We start from the raw sequence: 24,587 nt of genomic DNA, 5'->3' as shown, positions 1-24,587 counted from the left end.
CCTGCTCTGAGGAGGCTGGCCAGGTCTTCCTTCTATACCACTTTCCTCCCTGGCACCAGGCCTGAGTCCCCACTGGGTACCACGGGCAGCTTGATGCTGATGGGAAGACCAGCTTTCCATGGAACTGCTACTTCTCCAGAAAGTTCCAGATCACTCACTCAACCAAAACTTTTCAATTTTTCTAGCCCCCCCACTTAACTCCTCTCTTGTAACCCTAAGTCCTATTCTCCCAAATGGAAAAGGCTTCTAAGCCCAGCCTGGAGAGAGCACCCGATCCTTTCCAGGGGTTCTCCCAAATCCCAACAGACTCAGAAGGCCCAAGGGTCATCAGCAGCCCCCAAACTCATCCTGGTGTCCTGGCCAGGCTGGACACAGAGGCAGGCCAGCCTCACTTCACCCTTCACCCTTACGCCACAGGGATCGCACAGGAAGCGCCCTCTTGGGCCTCCGGTGTGGGTGTGACGTGGGCTGTGGGAGGAGAAGACAGGGTGGGGGAGGGGGGTCAGGCGGCTCCCTTACTGCGGATGCTGAGCCTCTCCCAGGCGCTGTGGTCCAGGCTCCGGTTAAGGTAGAGAAGGCCCGTGTCCTCCTCGATGCGGATCCAGTCGTTCTCCTGCAGCCTCGCACGGTAGGCGATGCCGTAGAGGTGCTGGCCCAGGCGGAAGCTGGGCACCTCCTCGGGGGCGTCCCGCAGGGCGTGGACATAGAGCAGGGGCATGCCAGCTGGCTGGTCCACATACAGTTTCTCCCAGTAAGCGTCCCTGGAGAAGTAGAGTCCCAGGGGAGCTGCAGGAAGCAGGGAGGCGTGTGAGGGAGGGAGGAATGCCGATGGGTGTCTGGAGCAGGTCTTCCAGGCAGACCAGCACTCTCCAGCCGCTTTATTTCACACTTTGGATCCTCCCACATTTACTAACTTAAGATTCCAACCTAGCATAATTAATAGTGCAAAACTATAGGCAAGTTCCTTGTTCTGAAATTACAAGAGAGAGATCTCACCCTCCATGATACATGGCATTCAAGACTTTCACACCCAAATAAATAATAAGATTCTGATCTTACTCGGACTTTCTCACCAGTAGTCCCAGTAACGTCAACACACACACCTGTCTGTGGGGCGAAACACAAGCTGCAAATGGACTGCCTTAAAACAGAAAAAGAAAAGAGAGGAGGACATACTACAAAACATCTGCAAAATCGTTCCCAATCACCCAAGTTTGACAAGTATGTGAGCCCCACAGAGCTGGGAGTGACTCAGGTTTCTCAGAAAATCGCCTGGATCCCCAGCTTTCAAGTGCGCACGACGATGCCAGATAAGCAGGGCAGGCAAGAGTCACCAAAAATGAACCAGGGCACTTTACGGATTTATTCATTCCTAAGATTTATTTATTTATTTGAGAGAGAGTGTGTGAGAGAGAGATCGTGAGGCATGCATGTTGTGGGGAGGGGCAGAGGGAGAGAATCTTCTGGCAGATTCCCAGCTGAGCGAGGAGCCTGTACTGGGGCTTGATCTCTTGACCCACGAGAAAATGACCTGAACCAAAACCAAGAGTTGGATACTTAGCCAACTGAGCCACCCAGGCACCCCGAACCAGGCCTCTTTATAAGAGAAACACACCTTTAAAGTTAAACGTACTCCTACAACTTGACCCAGAATTCCTACTGAATTTATCCGAGAGAGGAATACGTATGTCCATCAAATGACTCATTCACAAACGGCAAGGTTATTCACACAGCCGAGAATTGGAAACAGCCCAGATGCCCTTCAGCGGGTGAGTGGACAGGCAAAGGGTGGTTTTCACACCACGAAATCCTATGCAGCAATAAAAAGGGACGAACAGTTGATTCACACAACAACTGGGAAAGATCTCACAGACATCGTGCGAAGCAGAAGAAGCCAAGCAAAAAAGGACACACATGGCACGATCCCAGACTAATTTTAGGTTAACAGAGCAGGCTGGAGACCTGTGAGGGGTGGGAGGAGGCCAAAGACTAGGAAGGGCAGGAAGGAATGTTCTGGGGGATGTAAAGTTTCCACATCCGGATAGCAGTGTGGGTCACATGTGCACATACATTTGCTGCCAATGTACAGATAAGAGCTGTGTATTTCAACTTCTGTAAATTTCCCCTGAAAACCTGATCACCAAGGGACTGTGGCTAGAGCTCTGGTTGCCACCAGGAAGAGGATGTGGACCACGGTCTCGCTGGGAAAACCCATTCATTACTCTGCTGACTTTGTGTAAGTTCAACATTTTTCATGATAAAAAGTTTTAAAAAACAGTAAGAATTTTCAAGAAGGTGGAAAATTAGGCAAACGATGCTGGAAAAACCACTAAAAGCCTGCAAATACCCTATAGCAGTAACCAACACACAACACAAACATTATAAATGCCCACGTATTCACTCACATTGAGCCAATTTCTCTTTTCAATCAGCTTGTTTCCACCTACACCCCACTCTGCTCACAGCTGTTGGGGTGAGCAGCCAGGCCATTCTGCACCAGCAGAGGATACCCCTGGTACCACCTGGGTCCTCAAGGACACATCTGGGTATGGGAAACAATCCATTGCCAACTGGAGTCCGGTAAGACCACAGGGGAGCCCTTTCCAGATCCCAAAGCAGTGAAATAGTCCGTGAACAGGAAGGCTGCCACACTGGGGGAAGTTTTTCAGGATGACTTCAAAAGGCAGCCAGACTGTGAGGGCCAACCTGGGGGGAAGCATGCACTTGGCCTGGTCTGCTCCCTGCCAGACAGGCTTGGGCTGGGAAGGAGCAAGGGGGAGAGGGACGGAGAGGGAAAGAAGGAAGCGGGGAAGAGAGAGAGAGAGAAGGGAGGGAGAGAGATGCTCTGGTCAGAGCCAAAGGCCTGGCCCTGTGCACCCCACACTCAACACAGAGATGGAAGGAAGCAGGGGTGGGGGAATGACCACACTTACAATGTGGCCTGAAAGACCACATTGGAAAGCCCTCCCGAAAGAGGTGTCCCTGGAGTGGACCTAGAATTACCTAACCCCTGTGGTTGCAGTTCAGGGAGGGGCAGGCCAGGACTTCTAAGGAGCCTGCCTTGTGCTCTGAGCTGAAGTTTCCTGGGGGAAGGATCCACTCCAAAGTGTCACACTGGCTGCCATTCAAGGGGAAGACAGCTAAAGGAGCTCCATGAAGTCGCACTGGGGAATTCTGGGGAGGGAGTGCCAAGACCACGCCTCCCCCACCCTGGGGTCTCGGTGGCAGACATGGGCAGGAGCTGCCTGAATGCCACCCTTCTCTCCCCACACCCTCCCTGCTGGCCCAGGAGGATGGAGGTTCTCAGATGCACTCAGGGCTGACCTCCATGGGATTTAGCAGCTGATGCTCCCAGGGACAGGAAGCAGCTCCCAAGGCTGGCCGCTTGCTGCTCCTGGTCAAGGGCAGCTGCTGGCACCAGCGCAGGGCTGAGCGGAGTGATGGGCCATGGCTGACCGGTCCTCTGAGGGTCCCTGCACACCGGGGATCCATTCCAGAGGCTCGCATGTCCCAGCAGAGGCGCTCATGCTCCCCACAGTGTGGAGCCCCAAAGAGGACCCTGCCAACTCATCAAGTCATGACTCAGACAGAGACAGGAATGCTCCCTGTGTGTGGGTGAGGAGACACCCACAGGGAGGGAACAGCGGTCGGGGAGTCCCCAATGGGGCTTGGCAGCCACCTCCCACCAGGACTGTGCCAGGGCCTGCTCTGGGCTGCCCGACAGGGTAACTCCTGGCTCGCTCTCCTCAGTGGGGCCATCCAGTCTCCCCCACGGAAATCTGATACTACAGGGGCTTCCAGCCCGTGGCAGCATCCCAGCATGGCCAAGCTCCGGAAGGCAGGCTCAGAAGGGGGATTGGAGCCAGGCCCAGCACTGCCGCTCCACCAAGGGCCCAAGTCATGAGCAGCAGCTGAGCTTGTCCTCCAACATTCCATGAAGGTTCCACAAGTCAGAGCATCCAGTAAGAGTTCTAGGGGAGGGACTGAGCCGGGGGGCTGCTAAGGAAGATGACACCCCCTGCCCTATGGGCAGGAAGAATGACTCTCTTTTCCCCTGACCATGTCCTGCCCCCACAACCTTCGGAAAGGGCTGGCCTCCTGCGGCCTACTGTCGCCTCTCAAAGGTGGAGTGTGGGGTGAGCACAGCCCGGCCAGGTGGCTCTGGGAGGCAGCACAGCACAAGGCCAATCCCCCCCGCCCCCCAACCACCGACCTTCCATCCTCTCCACAGCCCCAGACAGAGGCACTGTCAGGACGACTGTTCTGCAAACAGACACTGAGGCAAAAAGAAAGCCATTTGTTTGCTCAAGGGCACACACACAGACGGCAAGAGAACTGGAATCTGCAAGGCAGGCTTTCTAGAAAGGCACCCCCTCCACCAGCCCACTCATCTCCCGGGGTCCCTACAGTTGCCGTGCTCTTGATCCCCAGCGGACCAGACCTGTGGCCCTACTGAGGTAGCCCTGTCTGCTGGGACACACTTTGTTCCCCCACAAAGCCCTGAGCAGTGACGGAAGCTCCCTGCAAGTCAGCAAAACAGCTCGAGGGGAAGGTGGTTCTGATGATTCACCATCTCTCTGGGCAGGTTGGCATTTCCAGGCACAAAAAAGGAGGAGAGACTAACTCCCAGGGGCCTCACAGGGTGGTGGTGAGGGGCAACCTGGGCTTGTGACAGTGACACCAGCTAAGGAGGGGGCTCGGCCACGACGGGAGCCGCCAACCTCCTCCGCGCCCCGGCAGAAGGGCACGCACCGACACTATGATCTTGAGAGGCTGCCGCTGGGCCTCAACTCCCAGAGCTGCAGGCAGTGTTGCCAGGTCCACGAGACGGGACGCAGACCTGGGCAGCCCGTGTCTTCCAGAGCCCGTGTCACCAGGCCACCAGCTTTCCTTGCCGTGCCTGACCCCTCCACGGAGAGGTGAGGTCTGCGTTCTTGCCCCCAGCAGACCAGCGAGGGGACATCACATGTCAACAGAGCTCCCATCCTGAGAGGCAACCGCTGGCGCTTTCTCTCAGGACACACATCACTGGCCCCGGTCAGCAGAGCAGAACCAAGAACTTGGCTGTTCTTGGAGCCACTGTGGAAAGGGACTTCTGGGGTGACTCTGGTGACATCTGAAGGCTGCAGAAAACAGGCCTTATCAGGGGGAGAAGCTCTACCCACAACACCTCACCTGCAGAGTAGGCAAGAGCAGCTCCAGAATTGGGCTCCCCTCTGAGAGGGCCTCCTTGACTGCACACACTTTCGGTGGTACAGGGGCTGGGAGGTAGGACGGCCTGAGCTCCCAGAGCTCCCCACCCCCAAGCTGGTGCAGTTCCCACCATGCAGATCATATGTGCAGGAGAGAATGGGTCCTGCCTGCTCTCATCTCACAGAGGCCAGCCCTACGGGATCTGTGTGGGGCCCAGTCGATTGCTGCCAAAAGGGATTTGTGGGTCGGGCAATGATTCTGAACAGAAACAGACTTAAAGGCACTTAAATACCTTCCAGGTGGTCCCTGTAGCCAGGCATGGCTCCCTTAATGCTCCTCAATGTCACAGACCCTTCTAGATGGAAAAACACATGGTCCAAGGCAGGGAATCGAGGAGGTGGGTGTGGGGCCGGCCTCAGGTGGGGATAGCCTGGGCAGTCCCAAAGAGCCCCACACTTGGTTTAATACTCTCATGTCACTGTTTCGAAATTCTTCACAACCTAGAACAAACTGTCCACCTCATCCTCCTACACTGGGCCCCACAAAGGATGCAGTCAATCCTGGCAGGTGGATGAGGAGAGCCTGGGATGGGCCACTGGGGCCCACTTCCGCGGGGCTGTGCAGCTCCTATAGTCTGCTGACCTCTGCTGCATCTCTGTTTCTCCAGCTGCCAATCAAAGGAGGGCATGCTGGGGAGAGGACTGGCCAGAGCACGCCGCAGACATGCCTTGCCTTTGCACAGGGATTATACGAAGCTCGTGCTTCAGAGTCACAGCTGCTATGTGTAGATTCCTTTGCTACCCCATTTCCCAGTTCAGAACACTGAGGCTGGGAGGTACGAAGCCTTACCCAGGTGAATCTGCTGGTGGTTCTGAGTCTCAGAGTTTGGAACACTGGCAAACAAAGTGGGATGGGGAGTCAGGATGAGGGCAGATGGTAAGCCCACAAGGAGGCTCACTGCTGGCACCTGTCTGCCAGGAAGGGCCGTGTGGCCTGTGGGCTCTGTCCTGCCTCTGCTGCAATCTACCGCTTGGGCAAATAACAGCAGGATTGGCAAAGCCTTCCCCATCCATACCTTTCACTTCTGAATGCCTTGGGGTGCCAGAATCCTTCCCCATGCCCAGTCCACGGTTTCTGCCTAGAGAGGGTTGGCCCGTGTCACCCCCCAGGGACAACCCGTGGTCCTCGTGGCTCAGGTCGCCCCTCAGGCACCATGCCGAGGGGCGAGGAGCTGGCCTTTCCTCACAGCACGGTGGGTCCCGTGCAGCTCATGGCATCCCTGTCCAAGGCTCAAGTCACTGCTCACGTTCAGAGAGACCCCATCTCCTCCCACCCTTCCAGACCCCAACAGGGAAAAGGTGTAGAATGAACTTTGACAGGGTGAAGTGCTGTCCTGCTCTGAGCTGGGCCTCCCCTGATGTCTTGTTTATGAGCAGATCCACCATGGGTGCCTGCCAGCTGGGAGCCCTACTGGCTGCGTTCAGTGCATGCCATCACCAGGCCACGGTTTTGCCTTTACCTGGGACCATTCTGTAGCCTGCAAAGGTTGTTTCCAATGCTCCACATTTGGTTGGCATATTTATTCGGATTTGGGTGCAGATGGAACCAGGCCCTTAGCCCCCCACTCCCTCTCTTTCATTCAGCGTTTCACAAGAGCACGTGTGCTCTTGCACACGCTCTGTTCCACGTGCGCACACCCTCATGCCCACACTGGACCCTGAGCGGCTTCCCTGCCATAAGCAAGAAGGGGAGCCTCATCGGGTGGGGGGGGACGCTGCTGGCGGTCAAGGGCCCTGCTCCTGCTTCTGGCAGCTTGCCTTGGCTTTTTCAGGCTCCTGCTGCCCCGGGGCAGCGAGCAGCAGAGAGGTGTGGGGACAGTTCACATGCTCCACCCCCTCCACCTGCCCAAAGCTCACAGACCCTTGGTGCCTGCACAGCCCACACGTGAGCCTAGTGATCACCTTCCCGCAGACCCATCCACAGCCTTGGCTCCCCTGTGCCCTGAAGGGTTGTCTCCAGCCCATCCTGAGGCTGCAGGCCAGCCCCGGCCCAAGCAACCCCATCTTCTCCATGAGCTGTGGGCTGCTGCCCAGCTCCACCAGCAGGCTCTGATCCCAGCCTGGCGTGGCGGTGGGGGGGGGGGGTCCTTCCCTGGGGGCTCTCAGCCTGAGCTGGCCCACGGAACTCCCCGGTGCTCACCGTTGTTCTCCCAACACGTAGCTTTGGAAGTTATGTGACCCTCTCCTGTTTCAAGGGCTGGGTGACCGCAGAACCCTCAGTGAGCCCACAATTATTCACACGTCTCTCCTCCACATTCTCACTCTCCCACACGCACACGGTTACACAGCCACTCACGCCCTCGGGCTTCCTTGGTGTACAGCAGCGTGGCATAGCCTGGTCCCCACTGTGGGCTCACCTGCATCAGCTCTCCGAGGTCCTGGTCAGCCCTGGCCATCGGGACCACTCGAGGATCACCTGAGCCACTTCTGCCTTCCCTGTCCCCCCTCTGCAGTGGCTGTGCTGCTCTGTGACCCTGCCAGTCCAGATCTGGGCAGGCGCTTCCCGGCCAGGCGCCCTCAGCCTGTTGCCCCAGCTCAGGGCCTGTCCTCCCCCCTGCCACAAGTGCCCAGTGAGTCGCACTCAACACGGCACATAGTCGCCCTACTGGGGAAAGGCCAAGAGCCCCCAGCAACTAAAAATGTCCTAGGACTGCAACATGGAAGCTGGAATTCAGGGCTTCTAAGGAAGAAAAAAATAAAAGTGCAACGGTACGATGCAAGAATGGGGTGGGGCCAGGGCCTGCCTGCATGTGAGTGCAGGGCAGTCCCCTCCTGCAGAACCCGTGCGCCGGACAGCCCCAGCTCCTGCCCCTGACGAGCGCCAGACTGCGTCGATGACAGTTTTATTATAAGCCAGCAGAACCTCCTCAACAGACGATTTCCTAATGCCATCATCTTTTCTGGGAATGGGAAACAGACCCCACCGACTTCTCCCCAGGGACGGCCCCTCCCCCTGCAGGCCAGCTGTCCCCGTGGGGGGTCCCTCCACATCCAACAGCAGCGCTGGGCACAACCACCCTCCCAGGACGTCCACAGCACGGCCCCGCCCCTCTGGCACAGTCACGGTTTCTCTTTGCTCCAGCAGCGTATCTGATAGACGCAAACGTGCCCTGCAGGACACTTACACGGAGAGTGAACCCCACAACAAACGCCCGTGGGCGCGCAGCCGACCCTGCCGGACGCTTGGCCCTGCTGCTGCCCCTCCCGGCTCCCCACCTTCCACCTCACCCCACTCACTTTGAACAGGAACCTGGGGCTTGGGTTTCTCTTGCCTTTTCTTAAATTGTTTTTTACATAAGCCTTCTACCTCATTCCTGGAAAGTACTTTTGCTGTGTAGAGAATTCTGTGGCAAAGTTATTTTCTCTCAGTCCTTCAGAGGACTTTTCTGTTGTTGCTGCTGCTTCAGAGAACTCTGTACCCATTCTATTTGTCACTCCTTGGCATCCTCTTCTCTGGCTGCTGCTAGGACCTCCAGTCTTTGGTGCTCTCTCCCCTTGCATTAGGATTAACCAGCCTGCCCATCTCCTATGCGGGTTTCCTTCCCCTTGGGAGCCCTCTGAATGGTGGAAGCTCCTTGTTTTCTCTCCCTGTTCCCTCCAAGCAAACAGCAGCCGGTCCCACGGCACTCGTGCCCCTGTTCGTGAGTCTCTGTGCTCATGTCTGCCACGTTCGCCGGCCCTGACCTCATCCTCAGTGCCAGGTGCGAATCTCCATCGTCTTGCTCCAGCCCCTCCCACGTCTCAGTCCACTTAGAGGAGGATCCCGACCACCCAGCCTCGCCTGCTCCTCCCACCTGCCCGCCCCAGTCAGGGTACCAGCCACATCACTGCTGAGGCCACACGCCTCAGACTCGTCCTGAGCCCTTCCATCTTCCACACCTTTGAGCAGAGCAAACACAGGATGCCCTCTGCCATCCCCAGTCCAAGCCGCCATGCTCCCGCTCCCACATCTCCTCTACCTGCATGAAACCACACTGCTCAAGAGGCCTTCCTGAGCCCACTCTTAACCCCACAGGCCGCATGTACAGAACCACCAGGGTCACTCGGACCACATCCCCTTCTTCCTGAAGCCCTGTATTAACTGCCCACTGCTTGCAGAATAAAACACAGCTCCTCACCAGGGGTGAGGGCCCAACTGTCCTTCCCCCAGCTCACCTCCTTCCCACTCTCTTGGACACCCACATTCCAGGGACATCAGCCAACTCACCACTATGAGCTGAAAGAACAGACATCATAGTGAGTGGCCCAATGAAGGCAACGGTGAAGGAGGAAACCAATAAACACATGGTTTCATGGAGTGGGGGGGGTGCACTGGAGACTTTGGGAAATGGTCCAAATTTGGGATGGGGGTGTGGAGCTAAGATTCTCTGGTTTGGTCTGATGGGTACTGAGAGCCGCAGGTGGAGAACCAGCAGTAGAATGAGCCAGAAGAGCCACACGGATGCCCCTCCTGTCCTCACAAGCCTCGTGAGAGACATGTGGACTCCTCTAGGGCACGAGGCATCTCAGTCAGGCGGGGGGGTGGGTGCTGAGCAAACAGTCCCCCAGGCTGAGAACAAAACCTTGGATCCCTGCTCAGGAAATGACCTACTGGTGACGAAGATGGAGATGTGGCCAGAATGTGTGTGCTCACTTACACACATACACACGTGTGTGTGTGCAGGGTCTGCCTGCCATCACTACTCTCTGTCTCAGTGGGAGGCTCTGCTTTTATAAGGGATTATAATGCATCTGCTTTTAGGAAGAAAGTAGAGCTCAAATTGGTAAATCGAACTTCTTAACAGATTTGGGGGGGGCATAAAAGGGAAACCCAGTTTTCAAAATTAAGTGTGGTAAAACACACATACAATTCACCATCTTAATTATTTTAATGTCCCAACAAGAACATCAGTCACTGTGATCTCAGCAGTGCCCCCTCAGTTCCAGTCCTCCACTCCTTCTTCCCTAAGTGCTGCCAGCAGCCTGCGGTGGGCGGCCTGTGCCACTAATGCCCACGAGGCAGAGTGGCCTTCCTGGTATGGGCTGGGCACACGGCAAGGGCCAGCTGAATAGGCCCTCATGCAGGGAGGAGCAAGTGGGCACCCTGGCCCACACTGGGGCCCTCAGCTTCCTGTGACGAGCTCCGGGGCTCTCCATGTTCTGGAAGGTTGTGTCCAGCACAGAGCCCAGGGCTCCCACCTGCCTGTCTGGCCAAGGGCTTCACACACAGCTCAGCTCTCAGGGCCCACCACCATCCCTCTGGCCTCAGTCCTCACTGTGTGGTTCATGGTGGGGAAGGGCAGGGGACCCAATGTGGGTGCAGCATCTCCCCAGACACCTGTCCTCTTGGGCCTTGGCTGGGAAATGTGGCTGGCAGTTTGGGAGAGCAGCCAGATGGAGAAAGAGAGAAAGGCCAGCCCCTGCCCCAGAGATGCCACTCTGCGCACATAGGCACACCCCAATGGGAAACAGACGCAGAGGTTCACCTCTCACATGCATGGTCGAAATGCAGTCAGCCCCCAGGTCTCCAGTCACTGGGCCACATCACTCAGGGAGCCCCCTGCGAGCGTGGGGAAGGGGTCTGGGCGTGGTTGGGGTTTGGGGGATTGAGGTCATGACTGAGCTCTACAGCCCAGGCAGCGTGGGAGCCAGGAGCCTGCACTCGCCCTCTGCTCACAGGCCCCAGCCTTCTGCTCCGAGGAGTCCGGGCCCCAGGCTGCACCGTGCTTGCACCCACAACCGCCGCCCACACGTCCACACCCGTCCAGGCCAGCTGCAGTGGCCTGAGATGATGGACGCTCCTGCCCAAATGTGATTTCCCAGCTGCCGCTAAGCTAATCACCAGCCTCACGGGCAGTTCCTTCCGGCTTCTATGCAAAGGAAACTGCCAATTAGGTTACAATTAATTTCTTACCCAGGGCAAGGCCTGGCTGGAAAAAGACCGGCCACCCAAGTGGCCTGCCGATGACTGTTTGCGGGTCACCAGGCCCCTGTGGCTCCAGCACTCTCATGCCCCGAGGCCCCAGCTGACTTTGGTTGTGCTGGCCCCGGCCTGGGGGTGACCGGCCAGGACATTACTGGCTTGGGCCCTGTGTGCCTCTGCTGGGAGAACTATCCCTCAGGCACCCAGCAGGGCACTGTGACTCAGACTTAAGCAAATATGTCACCCCACCAACCTTGAGCTCCCTGAACAGAGATGGTTCTGCCCGTTTTTGTCTACCACCACCCCTGCCCTGTCCCCAGCACTCTTTGTGCAACATTCTTTTTAAAAGATTTTATTTATTTATTTGACAGAGATCATAAGTAGGCAGAGAGGCAGGCAGAGAGAGAGGAGGAAGCAGGCTTCCTGCTGAGCAGAAAGCCTGATGCGGGGTTTGATCCTAGGACCCTGGGATCATGACCTGAGCTGAAGGCAGGCACTTAACTGACTGAGCCAAGCAGGAGCCCCTCTTCGTGCAACATTAACAGGCCAGATGTCTACAGTGCATTTTCTATGAGAGGCTCTGTTCTAAAGCACTTCACATGAATTGTTCACTTATTAACACAACTGCCAGAAGTAGGGCTGGTTATGATGCCTGTCTTGCAGAGGGGGAAACTGAGGCAGAAAGAAGCTAAGCACCTTGCCCAAGGCCACTCAGACAGTGAGCCAGGACTTAAGCTGAGGATCCTGTCTGGGGTTGTGTGTGTGGCCACCAAGTTCTCCTGCTCAGTGCCGGCTGTGCAGATAAGCCAGCGCCCTGGGCCCTGGGACTCTGGGCCACCCACCCACCTGCTTGCAGACCAGGCTGAAAATGCCATCATAGATACCCATCCATACCTCCCTTAGCCTCTTCTATAAAGCAGGTGCCCCTAGAAGTCTCCTGGTATAAACATTGTTAACATTTCAGTGAAATGGGGTGAAGCCCAGGTATGTGTGACTGGGAGGGAGTCTGCTCAGCCAGTATCTGTCTGACAGGGACAGACACAGTAATGGTTGCTGCGTGCAGAGGAAGTACCTGGCAGGTGCTCACCAATGCTAGGGGCCCAACATGTCTATCTCAGCTGGACACATAAGTGAGCCTCGAGGGATCCTTCCCTCCATCCCACTGGATCCTATTATCACTAAATACTTGAAAAGGTGGAATCAGCAGGCTCCAGCTTCTGCATGTGGATACTGACCCATGACTTGTGGGGGAGGGGTCAGGAAGGTAACGTCTTCTACATGGGGTGACTGGGACAGAGGCACCTCCATGAGCCAGCAGTAGCCTGTCAGTCAGACAAGGGCCTACTGGGACTGCTCTAGCTCGATGGGGGGCTGGAAGGCTGTCCTATGGTCTGGATGTGCTTCCTTGTCAAGTCTGAGAAGACCAGAAGGGGCCCTGTCAAAGGAAGGCCCTTTTCCCAGGGGCTCTGGGAAAAGGCTTGCCTCATGCCTCCAGTACACACTCCTTTCTATGTGGGGCAGGTTTGGGATGTCACAGTGCTGCTGCTGGGAGCCCCCCCTTGCTCCCTCCCTGCAGCTTCAGATCTGTTGCCCCCTCCCCTCCCTACTCCCCACTAAAAGCAAGGGTAGGTGTGATCAGGTGAACAGCAGAGGGGACCCCCTGGGTCCAGGGCCACCACAACACCTGGACCAGAGGCTGGGTTCTCTCTGGAGATGGGGGGGGGTGTGCCTCAAAGAAGGCCTAATGGTCTGCTCTGCTGGGAGGGTGGAAGGAAGAGAGCTGGGGAAGCCTCTGACAGAGGCGGTTTCAGCACAGCATGGGCCTGTGGCCAGACAAGCCGGCAGGTCCTGAGGGCCCACTGCACACCGAGGGCTTTCCCCATCTATATGGTTTCCCCATGTATAAAATGACAAGGTTACACCTGAGGCTAAGGCTCCTTTTAATTCTGATTCCCCTACAAGTCTATGTGATGTCTGTGCAGAAGCAGTCACAGAATGAACTTTCTGAACAGGGACAAGTGGCAGGATGGTGGGCATGATGGAAACCGGGGTGGTCTCTGGGAGTGGGGCGTGGGCCATGGGATGCAACGAGATTACAATCACAGGTGCCTTCCTAGACCACCAATGATTAGGCAAAAAGACATGACCTAGGTCCAAAGGAGAGTCTTAGGGCAACACAAGGAAACAGAAAGACAAGGGCAGAGCTGGGCCCAAGCTCACACTCCTTCACTGCCTCTCTGTGTGACCGGCTGGGAACCAGGACAGAAACGCCTCCTTGGAATCATGGCTGGGACAAGCCAGGTAAAGAGCACCCACGGACGGAAGCCAGTTCTCTATTCTCCCTCCTCCATTTTCCCTCCCCCCTCTTATGGAACCAGAGCAGCCTGGGGCCCACAAAGCCTTCCAGCTACTCCTCAGTCACGGCCTGCCCACCCCCATGCCTCTGCCCAGCACTCCTGTAGCTTCTGGATACAAGGGTGAGCAACGCCTCAGTGCACACTGCTGTCCTAGGAAAATGGCTTCAAGGGACTAGCAGCATGACATCACACAGCCACAATTACAATAATCAACTTACACCAGATCTGCCTGGTTATTTTTAGAGTCAGGACTGAGGTTTAGCAAGACAGGGCGGCCCTGGGTCTTCCTGCTGCTGAGTCCTGCCTTGTCAGGTGGGCTGGGTGGGTTGCTGGATCCTGGCACCCCTCCTTTCCCCGGTCCTTCACAAGGTGATCCCCGGGCACGGGCATCTCATACACGAGTTGTGACACCATTGCTTCTGGGGCATTCACGCTTCACATGGCCTCAGGGTCCAGGTCTTTGGAGAAGGTCCTCAGGGTCCCAGTGGGGTTATGGTGACTCAGCCTCCCCCACTGAATATCTGATGAACCCCTGTCCTCCTCAAAAGGGACCTGGGGCTCAAACACTGTCAGAAATGTCACAGACACGGTGAAATGTTAATGACACAAAACGGCTTCTCAGCAATACCTGGTGGAGGTCTGATAAAGCAAGGTAAGCCCAACAACAAAAAGACACCCCACCCAATTAAAACATGGGGCGAAGGACCTGAAGAGATGATTTCTTCAAAGAAGATGCAAATGGCCAATGAGCATATTTGAACAAAGATGTTCAGCCTCACTAATCATTAGGAGAACGCAAATCAAAAGTACGAGATACCACATTGTACCCCACATTCTGGCTATAATTAAGAGAAAACAAAATAAAAACCCAGAAAATAACAAGTGCTGTCAGGGATGTGGCAAAATCAGAACTCTCACACACTGCTGGCGGGGATGTAAAACAGGGCAGCTGCTGGGCAAAACAATTTGGCAATTCCTCAAAAAATAATACAGAATTATCAGACAGCCCAGCAACTCCACTCCTAGGTATGTATCTAAGAAGACTGAAACCAGGGACTCAGATATTTGCCCATGAACGTTCATAGCAGCTTTAGTCACAACAGCTAAAAGGTGGAAACGATCTTAAAGTCCATCAGTAGATGAATGGATAAATAAATCTGATATTTACATCCAATGGAATATCACCCTCACAAGGAAATAAAATAGGGATGTATGCCACAATGTGCACGCACTTTGAAAACACGACGCTAAGAGAAAGACGCCAGATAAAAAGGTCCATTTATATGAAACATCCAGAGAGGACGAACCTGTAGAGACAGGACGCAGAGCAGTGGTTACCGGGGGCTAGGTGTGGGGGCGCTAGTGGGGCAATATCTAGGGGCTAAGAGCTCCCTTTTGTGGTAGTGAAAATGTTTTGGAACAACACAGCAGCAATACCGAGGCAACACTGTGAAAGCACTAAACGCCACTGAATCGTTCAGTTACCATGGCTGATTTCACGTTGTGTGAATTTTACCTCCCCCCAAAAAGCAAACTGTAATTATCCACCATCCCTCCTTCCCCAGTGCCCGGGCCCAACGCAGGTCCTGGCTGTGCTGACCAGGAGAGCAGACATCAAAGAGGTGGGGCTCAAGGGTGTGAGTCTGGAGAGGGGGATCCCAAGGGTGTCCGCGGGTGCCCCGGCATGTGCCCTCCCACCCACAACACTCTCCTTTGTACTCGGGGCTTCTCTTGAGGAGGGAAGGGCCACGCGACAGGATTCTGGGCCACGCGACAGGATTCCAGCCCACAGAACTTGGGCAGAGTGCCGGGCCCCCTCCAGGCCTGGCTCTGTGCCCCTCCCTGAGCACGTGGCTGGGCATGGAGTGCCTGGCGGGGGGCACTGTCAGCAGGAGACACAAGGACTGTGTTGAGTTACTGAGACTATGGGAGCTTCCGTTACCAAGTACATCCTCACCTGCCCTCAAAGATAGGAGTGGGTGGGAAGCAGGGAAGCAAAGATTATTCGAATGGGCTCTCATTCAAGACCTTTCAAGGCTCTGTGGAGTCATGTCTGTGGTCCCTCTGGGTGAGTAGCCCACGAAGACCACCCTCGGGGCTGCCTACCTGACCAGGCGCATCCCTCGGGTGGCAAAGTGGGTCCCCGTAGTGCTAAGTGCATGTTAACCCTGCTTCCGCCGGGGAGAAGATGGAGGGCAGCGACTCCAGGGCTAAGTGGATGCTGGAACAGTGCCCTGTGCCCCAACTCCACCCTTTCTCCTCCCCAGAAAGGAGAGAAAGCAGCAGATGCCCCACGGCTAATGTCAGAAGGGCAGGATGGGGGAGCAGGCAAGGAGAAAACCTGCATCCACCCAGGACCAGCTCCAGCTCTGTCTTTCACTATTTCTGTGTCTTTGCTTGTTTCACTGGGAAAAGGAATTTAAGGAACCAACTCATGAGACTCTCAGATGGCTGCCGTCACTCTGCACACCTCGGAGTCAACCCCCGCAACGCACCCTACCCTCAGGTCCTGGCACAGAGAGACCACATTTTCCCGAGCATTTCCTAGGCCACTAATTAAATTTTAGGAAATTGCATTTTTTCTTTTCCCCTTTCAAAAAGAGTGAGAATCACTGGAATCTGATGGTGATCATATAGACACACCTAGGAGGCGCAAGCTTTGAGGGTCAGTACCCTGCTAGGGGCTTTCTGATTTATTTTGGCAGCAGAGCCCTGTCTCCCATCAGAGAGCAGGTCAGCCTGGTGCTTGGGGCTGGGCTCAGAACTTTGACTCCCCTGTGCCCCCGGCACTGGGCCATGCTGCCTTCTAAGCACTTCTTGGAGGCCTGGGCCCTGCAGAACCTAGACATCAGCGCCCCTATGTGACAACAGCCCAAGATGGCAGTGAGGGGCGGCTGCCAGTGCCTGAACTTGAGAGGGTGGCTGGGGTCCCAGGGCCTGGGCTACAGGGACACAGACATCTCTCCCGAGCTGGGCCTAGAACGGGGCCCTGCCTGTCACAGAACCCCACCCCCTGCTGTGAGACTGTCATGGACAAGTCGAGCCGGCCAGCCCACAGATGCACAGGTGACTTTCCTGCGGGGGTGCCCGGGCTGCTGTACTTTGTGGAGCCACTCACAGGGCAAAAGCAAACAGAGGTGTTTGTTCGGGGCTGGACACCTGCTCTCCTTGGGGGCCCAGGTGGTGCCTGAACAAGGTCCTGTTGGCATCACCCACCCCACAACCTCATTTTCTAGGGGTGTCGGCTCCGAGGGGGGAGGCATACCGCTGCCTCCTCTTGTCTACCACCTCCTTGCCCAGCGTCTCAGACAGAACAGTGCAGGGCCCACTAGCTTCACGGCTCCAGCCTTGGGGACAACCACAGAGCTGGAAACCTGAGCCTGCAGGGAGCCCAGGCCTTGTCTGGTCCCAGAGCTGAGGAAAGGTGGGCAGTAGGAAGACTAGATGGGGAGGGAGGGCAGGAAGGCCCAGTCTACAGGTGTCCTGTAGTTTCCCAAGTGTCCTGGAGTGTTGGCCCAAAGACAGCCTCACCTGCTAAGGTTTTCCGACATGAGGTGGGGTCCTGCCTCTGAAGTCACAGCCTCCCTTAAACCCCCAAACACCAGGCCTGGATTGCCACTCTGGGGTGGTGAAGGGAAAGCCAGGTGGGTTCTGGGAGGCCTAGGCATTCATAGCCCTACAAGTGTCCCGGGAGCACCCTCCCCAGGCCAGAGGGCCTTCCTGGGTTGGCCTCTCTGAGTTGCACTGATGCCCCAGTCTTCCAGGAGCATCACCCCATAGAGCATGGAAGAGGGCCCTCCGAGACCTACAGGAGGCTGAGGAGAGGGAGCAAGGGAATAGGAGGGAGATGGGCAGGGGGACTGGGGCACTCCCGGCTGTCATCACCACACTGAAGCCCACAGCCAGGAGGGTCACTTGCCTGCCTGGCTGCCCAAGGCCCTCTCCTACCCTGCCCCTTAGCCTGCCTCTCGCTGAGCACCTCCTCGGAAATCACACTTGTGCATCTGGGAGAAGTGATGGCTTAGTGCTTCCTTTACTGCCTGACCCTCCCTGCACAGTGACAGTTCTGAGGTCAGAGGGCCCTTGTGTTGTCTCCCAAGGGCATCTCCTGCCCTGGAGAAGCTCCCTAGATAGCAGATGGTCCCCCAGGGAGTACCTGTGGATCCTTATTACTGTTATTGTTACTATTAAATCACTCACTCAGAGAAACAATTGCAGAAATGAGGAGGAGGACAGAGAGGGGAGAAGAATGTGGGGAACACAGGTAGGAGGAGGAGGACACAGGGAGGGGAAGGATATGGGGAGGAGAACATGGAGAGAAGGACATGGGGAGGAGGAGGACATAGGGAGGAGGACAACAATGCTGGGAAGAAGCAGAAGACATGGGAAGGAGAGCATGAGGAGCAGGGCACTGGGAGGAAGAGGAGGAGATGGAAGGAGGAAGACATGGGGTGGGGGGGGAGAACATGGGAGAAAGAGAAAGACAGGGAGAGAAGGAAGAGAATATGGGGAAGAGGAAGACATGGGGAGGAGAAGAACATAAGAAGGGGAGGACATGGGGAGGAGGACAGCGGGTAGAGGAGGACACAAGAAGGAGGAGGTTACCAAGAGGAAGAGGACACAGGGAGGAGAAGGACATAGGGAAGGGAGGACACGGGGAGAAGGAAGAGGGCGTGGGGACGTAAGCTTAGGTCAGGAGCCCCTGAACTACCCTCACAGCAGGGAGTGTCCTCCTCCACACCCACAGGATAGGGAGGAGGTTCCACAGTAGAAAAGTAGCTGCTTCCACAGGGTGGACGGAAGCACTGCTTGGGAGGTAGGGCAGTGCCTCTCCAACTCTGCCTTTCTTCCTGGGTCCCTGGTTGGCTGCTTTCTTTTCCCAGGCTGCCCCAGTGCCCTAGGAAGGAGGGCCCTGTCCTGGAGAAGGAGACACATTTGCACTCACGGCCCCTGAAGCCCAGCCCCCGACCCCACCCCACCCCACCCCACCCCACCCCAGCACAGTAGCTTCTACCAGGTGCTGGGTCCCCATGCAGAGCCTACACCCTCAAAGAGATCTCCTCCTGCCTCACAAGAGCACACACACCCCTGTCCCAGGCCCAGCTATGCCAGGGCCATGCCGGGGGGCTGTCTCCAAAACTGTAAGACTCCCAAACATCAGCTAAAGCAATGGTCTGACCTGAGAAATCAGCCATGACCCAGAAGAGCTCCTGTTTCAAGCACAGCGCACACTTCACTCCTGTAGCTGGGCCGGGCTGGAGCCCTGAGCAGGTGAGCACTGGTGGGGGAGAGGGCTCAGGACTACCTTCCCTTCCCAGGATCCCTCCTCAGCCCCATCCCTGGTCCCCACCACCGCTGGCCTGGAGAAGACACCTGAGGAAAGCCAGAGGCCTGGGGGCGGGGAGTCTTCGCCACAGGCTATAGTCCACAGGCTATGTGGGGCAAGGTTTCCTCACCTGTGAAATGGGAAACCAAGGTCATGTCCCTTAGGGTTCCGGGAGGTTACAGGAAGCTAGTTGACAGGCGGTGCTCAGCAGGGGACGAGCAGGCTATGAGTTCCCTGGGGTAGCTGCTGCTGACATCAGCTTTGTCCAGCTAAGACCAGAGGACAGAGGAGTCCTCTCTCAGGTCACAGAGAGGGGTAAGGCCTCAAGGGAGGTGGTAGCTTCCGGGCCCTCCATATCCCTTGGCACCTTGGGCTCCATTTTAACAGATACCATGATTTTTAATTAGTTTTCTCTTCCCCTGGCTAAAAGGCCATTAGCTCCCCATTAGGTGAATGCATCCCATTTTCTTCACACCACCAAGGAAACAGTGATTTACTTAGCTATCCCTAAAGCAATTCTGCAGAATAAAGGCAATTTAGCAATGGGCTCAATAAACTTTCCCATTTGTTCCCTGTTTGCAGGCTCCACCCTTAGGAGCCCACCAGCCAGCCCATCCCCTGTAGCCTTGGTCAGGCTAGACTCTGTTGGGGGCCCCCAGAGGTCAGAGGGGCTTAGCAGGGATGCAGGCTAGGGTAGAGAAGAAAGAGGGCAGGGCCCAGGTGAGCTGGTGAAGCAGGACTTGTCTTCTACCAGACCCTGGCAAAAGAGAGGGAGGGGCCCAAAGAAAGTAAGAAGTAGGTGAGGCAGCCTTCCCAGCAGAGGCGGCTCTGACATCTGGTCCAGGCATAAGTGGCCTGCCCAGGCCACACTGCAGAGGCCTGGGCCTGGCATCCCGGAGAGGGAGCCTGCCAAGTCATGGCAAATCTTCCCTTCTTTGGTGCTGGAGAGTGAAAGTCCCAGAGGTCTGCAGGGAGAGAGGGCAGGTTCTTCCTTGAAGCCACAGGTGCTGAGCAAAATGGGACCCAAGAAGCCAGACCAGGAAGACAAGAGACTCGAGGCCTGCTGAGGGACTGTGGGAGTCAGGGAGATGGTGCTGGGTGAGGTGTCAGCCTGGCAGGGCCCAAGAGCTGGGACTCAAATTGCTGAGGGGCTGTATCTGTATTGAGCAGCAAAGTGCTAGAAACTCTTCTAAGAATAAGTCTGAGATGGAAGTTTCCCAGGTTCTAGGATTCCCTGGGACCACTGGGCCATGTCCATGAGTGTATGAGGGGGTGGATATGTGTGAGTGGCAAGGAAAGGGGCTGGGTTCCCTGGGGGAGGGTGGAGAATGGGGGGGGGGTCGAGCCTCATTCACTAGGGGGTGTGTGTGTGGCCACAGGGGTCATGATTACATACCCTTGACCAGGGGCAGGAGTGTGTCTTGTGATGACCAGTTATGAGTATGAGTGAGTGTGTGTGTGCATGTGTGTGTGTGAGAGAGAGATCGTGTGTGTGTGTGTGTGTGTGTGTGTATGAGAGCGAGACTGAGACCCTGTGTGTGTGTATGTGTGTGTGAGAGAGAGACCTTGTGTATGAGATAGAGACACTATGTGTGTTTGTGAGAGAGAGAGAGAGGGGAGATCCAGTATGTGTGAGAGAGGGAGAGAGACCCTGTGTGTGTGTGAGAGAGAGAGAAAGGCGGGGGGAGACCATGTGTGTGTGAGAGAGAGGGAGAGGGAGAGATTCTGTGTGTATGTGTGTGTGTGTGAGAGAGAGAGAGAGAGAGAGAGAGAGACCCTGTGTGTGTGTGTGTGTGTGTGTGTGTGCGCACGCGCTCATGTGCAAGCTCGCACCCACACATGGATGCCATGATGTGGGAGAAGTCTGTGTCGGTACCTTTTTCTGAAGGTGTATGTGGTCACACACTATGACAGTGTGCACACATGGAGCGGGACCAAGCTGCAGGCATCTGTTTATGTCCCATGGCCTTGCTCTAGACATCCTTGTCCCCCCTTCCTGGCCAGCTCTGAGGTAGCAGGGCTCCTTCCTCTGCACGCTCGTCTAGGCCCCTGCCTCTTCATCTGGGTCGCCTCTCTACTCCCCTCCTGTCAGTCCCCCAGCACAGAAGAGAGCCTTCTGCCTTGGGGGAATTGTCTGGCCAATCAGGGGACAGTCTCATCCTCTAGAGACCCAGAGCATCCATCCCCAGGGCAACAGGCCTGGCCACCAGAGCGCCGCATCCACAAGAGGGCGCCCAGAGGCTGAGCTGCTTTCAGCCTGGGTGGGTCCTGGAGCTGCCGCAGGGCTCACTAGTGATGGCCTGGTTCGGCTCAAGGAGAGCCAGGCTCAGCCGTTTCTCCGTGGCTGCTCCAAGCGACGGATGCCCCTGTGCCTCTCCCAGGGCCCCAGCTGTGTCCTCCTGGGGGCTGCAGAGCCATTTCCCCACTCTCAGCACCCACCAATCATGGTTTCTTGGTCATCCCAAGGGAAGGGTGGGCGGGGTGGGACGCTCACCTTCCCTGCTTGGAGAGCCTGTCTTTGGCCACCAAACTCTGTGGGCCAGGGGTGTGAAAAAGCCTGCATTCAGGCCAAGTGCCACAGGCTGACCCTTGCAGCCTGGGCTCCAAAGTCTAGCCCTTAAAGCCTCTCAGGCACCTCAACTCGGCTAGTGGCTGTGGGAGAGCATGGGGAAAGCCTCTACAGACAGTGGGGCTGGCACAGGCTGCCCAGCCAGCACTAGCTTCCGGCTCACACCTGACTACACACCCACAACTACAAAGTTACAACTCAGAGTTATAAGAGATCTTCAGAACATTCTGCTTGTGTTTACCTCTGTCCTGACTGCAGCCTCCTCGGGGTCTTCCCCCATGCAGCCCAGTGACCCCAGAGTTCTCTTACCAGAAACAGACCCCCTCCCCCTCATTCCTCCTCAGGGCAAGGGAAGGGCTTCTCCCCTGCCTTCCCCATGATGGACTGGGAACCCATTCTGGCTTCAGTATCTTTCCAGGGAAACCCAGGATTCAGCCACACAAATGAAGCCTTTGGGGTCGGTCTGTGAACCCAGAATCTGCAAGACCAGAGGCTAGAGGCAGGGGACCACTGCTTCTCCTGTTCCCAAAGGCCACAGAGAGAGAAGGCCCTTTGTAAGCAGTGGGAGAGGGCAGCTTTCCCTGTCGGAGAGAAACTTGGTGCATGCTGAAGGAGGATATCAAGTCAGGGCCAGTTCAAGGAAAACTAAAAGGCATGGCCAACGGGTCAAAGATTCTGCGGCCTTAGGCTTCATTCTGTCTGAGTTTGGGGCGGGGGTGGTGACCAGCCTTTGCAAGGCCACAGCCAATCTTCCCAGCACCGACGCTGGCCGAAGGCGGCACACAGCCCTGCACCACCGTAGGACAGTCAAAAGCGCTTGGCCAAGAGCGGTCTCCTGGTCGCAAAGGCCGCACCCTCGGGTAGCCTGGCGCACGACTCCAAAGCTGCCTGTTGGAACTCTGGCCGCGGCGGGCCCTCCCCCGGCTGCGCTGGGCCAGTCTGAACGGGCCCTCGAGGGCAGCCTCCCAGAAACCACGGGCTTTTCGGCTTTTTAAAGCCTAGGGTGGCAAAAGCGCAGGAGGGAAAAGCAACCTTTTATAAAACAGCAGGTGCCCTTCGCACCCCTGGGCGGGCCAGGGAATCCGAGCTGGAGAGGAATACACCGACATGGGACGAGGAAAGGAAACCAAGTTGAAACAATCTGCAGAGACAGAGCTGCCCGCTCAAGTCGCGGGCTTTCTCGGGCTACACCGCCCGGCCTCCCCGACCTGCGCCGAAACGGCAACAAGGTCCGTCCGGTTCGCTCCAGGACGCGGGCACGAGGCGCGACCCGGCTGGGACGCACCGCCGCGACTTAGGCCCTGGGCACGACCCCGGCCGCCCGGCCCACGACCCGTTCTGGCGGGAGACCCACCCAGCTCGGGCCTCGAAGCGCCGGGTCTGCCGCCCCACCTCGCTCCCGGCTCAGCCCGGGCAGCGGGCAACTGCGCAGACCGCTGCCCGCAGCCAAGAGAAAGGCGTTTCCGAGCGCGTCCGCTTCGCCGCTCGGCGCCAGGCGCCAACTTCGCCCCGGTCGCTGCGGGCACCGGCCCCCGGCAGGACTCACCTTCGCCGAACAGCGGCAGCAGCAGCAGCAACCGCAGCCCCGCCGCGCCGGCCGTCGCCGTCGCCGTCGCCTTCGCCATGGCCCGTGCGCGCCGGGGCCGCGGCAAGAGGGCTGCTGGCTGGGGCCCGGGTTTCGGCGGCAGGATGCGGTGCTTAGCCTGGCCGCCCCATGCCCGCCCGGGACGCGGGGGACGCGGAGGACACTGGGGGCGCAGAGCGTCGGGGCGCCGACTCCGGCTGCTCTCCTCTGCTGCGCGCCTAGCTCTGGTCGCGGGACTGAGGCGGGGCGCGCGCGGGCTGCGCCGCCGGAGCGGGCAGGGGCGGGGCGGGGCGGTGAGGGGGGCGTGCCGGGGGCGTGCCGGGCGGGGCCAGGGTGCGGGCGGGGTGCGGGGGTAAGGGCGGGGCTCGGGGTACCCGCGGTGGTGTGGGGGTGCTGGTGCGGATCCCGCCTCGCTCGGAGAGGAGACTGGTGTTGGACGCGGGACGCCGGTGGGGCCAGGTGCGAGTAGCAGCGAGGTGCAGGACGCGGGGTGCGCGGCTGCCACCCGCAGCCCCAGTTCGCGCACCCCCAGCTCGCCCAGCCACTCTTCCTCAGCCTGTGCGTCCGCTCGCGGTCCCGGCGCGTCGCCCTTTCTGTCTGCCCTGTGAGGGCTGGGAAACCACGCAGGGCTGCGGGGTCTGGGCCGACAGGCGAGGGGTGCGCCCCAGCGGACCGGGAAGCTAGGCGGGTGCCCCGCCTTCAGGCTCTCGGCGCGGGTCGCATCTTCCGCCATTTCTCAGAGGAGGGAGACGCGGTGGGAGCGCGGCCTCTCTTGGGGCCCAAGGCGGGAGGAGGGAAGAGTCTGGGTAAGGGAAGGGGAGTCTGAGCGCTTCCTGCGCACTCCAGGAGCGAGCCTGGCGCGTGGCTGGCAATGTCCGCGGCAGCGCTGAGAGACAGAGTGACATCTCCTGGGGCCAGTTTGTGATCCCCCTCACTTTAGGACCGGCCCAGCCGATGGGAGCAGGACACTGGCTCAGGCCTTGGAGGAGGCCTGGCACTGGAAACCTAATGGGGAGCTTGGACGGTGAGCGTCCTCCCTTCCCAAAAGGAAAACCCTTAGTATGTGGACTGAGTAGGAGAGCAATTAGCTGGAACTCCAAATAATGTAATTTTTTGGTCCAAATAAATGATGCCAATAAACACATCCAATCCAATAAAGGGGGAAACTGAGACTCCGGGCCCCTAACATAGGGGAACCTGGGATGAGGTTGGAGTTGGAGTTGGAGTCTAGGTCTCTGTGAGAAGAGGCCAACGTTCTCTCCCACCCCTCGCTGTCTTTTGAGGTCTGGCCTCCACTTAGGTGAGGAGGAATAGAAGCCCATGGAGCCCTGGGGTGGGAGGGTCCAGCACAGGAGGCCTGGGGTGCCCCTCCTTCAGCGTCTCTTTTTCCTGCTGTGCAGAGCCCCGCCCTCTTCAGGGCTGAATAAGAGATGAGCACATCCCTCTGCAGATATGAAGTCAAAGTGAAGTCACCCTGGTAGGCAGGAGATGCCGCCAAGACAGAAGCTGGCTGGGGGTTCTGCCAGCGGAGAGGTCCAGAGCAGGCCTGCTGGCAGGAGGCCAGGGCACAGCGCTGCCAGCTCAGGAGAGCCACCC

General features: G+C 57.3%; 1 protein-coding gene across 1 annotated transcript in view; it reads right to left on the bottom strand.

The window, feature by feature from the left end:
- The window catches only part of RET (ret proto-oncogene), a 48,387-nt gene extending 25,372 nt beyond the window's left edge, over positions 1-23,015 (bottom strand). Inside the window, exons 1-2 of the mRNA XM_032836963.1 lie at positions 22,953-23,015; positions 520-786 (exon numbers count right to left, since the gene is read on the bottom strand). Coding sequence (XP_032692854.1) covers positions 520-718 — 199 coding nt within the window. The 5' untranslated portion in view covers positions 719-786; positions 22,953-23,015. The remainder of the gene's footprint in view (positions 1-519; positions 787-22,952) is intronic.
- Between the last annotated feature and the right edge of the window lie 1,572 nt (positions 23,016-24,587).

The sequence above is a fragment of the Lontra canadensis genome, unplaced genomic scaffold (assembly GCF_010015895.1).
Source record: "Lontra canadensis isolate GAN:19392208 unplaced genomic scaffold, GSC_riverotter_1.0 scaffold3, whole genome shotgun sequence".
Classification (NCBI taxonomy): Eukaryota; Metazoa; Chordata; class Mammalia; order Carnivora; family Mustelidae; genus Lontra; species Lontra canadensis.
This window is presented reverse-complemented; position numbering and strand designations above follow the sequence as displayed.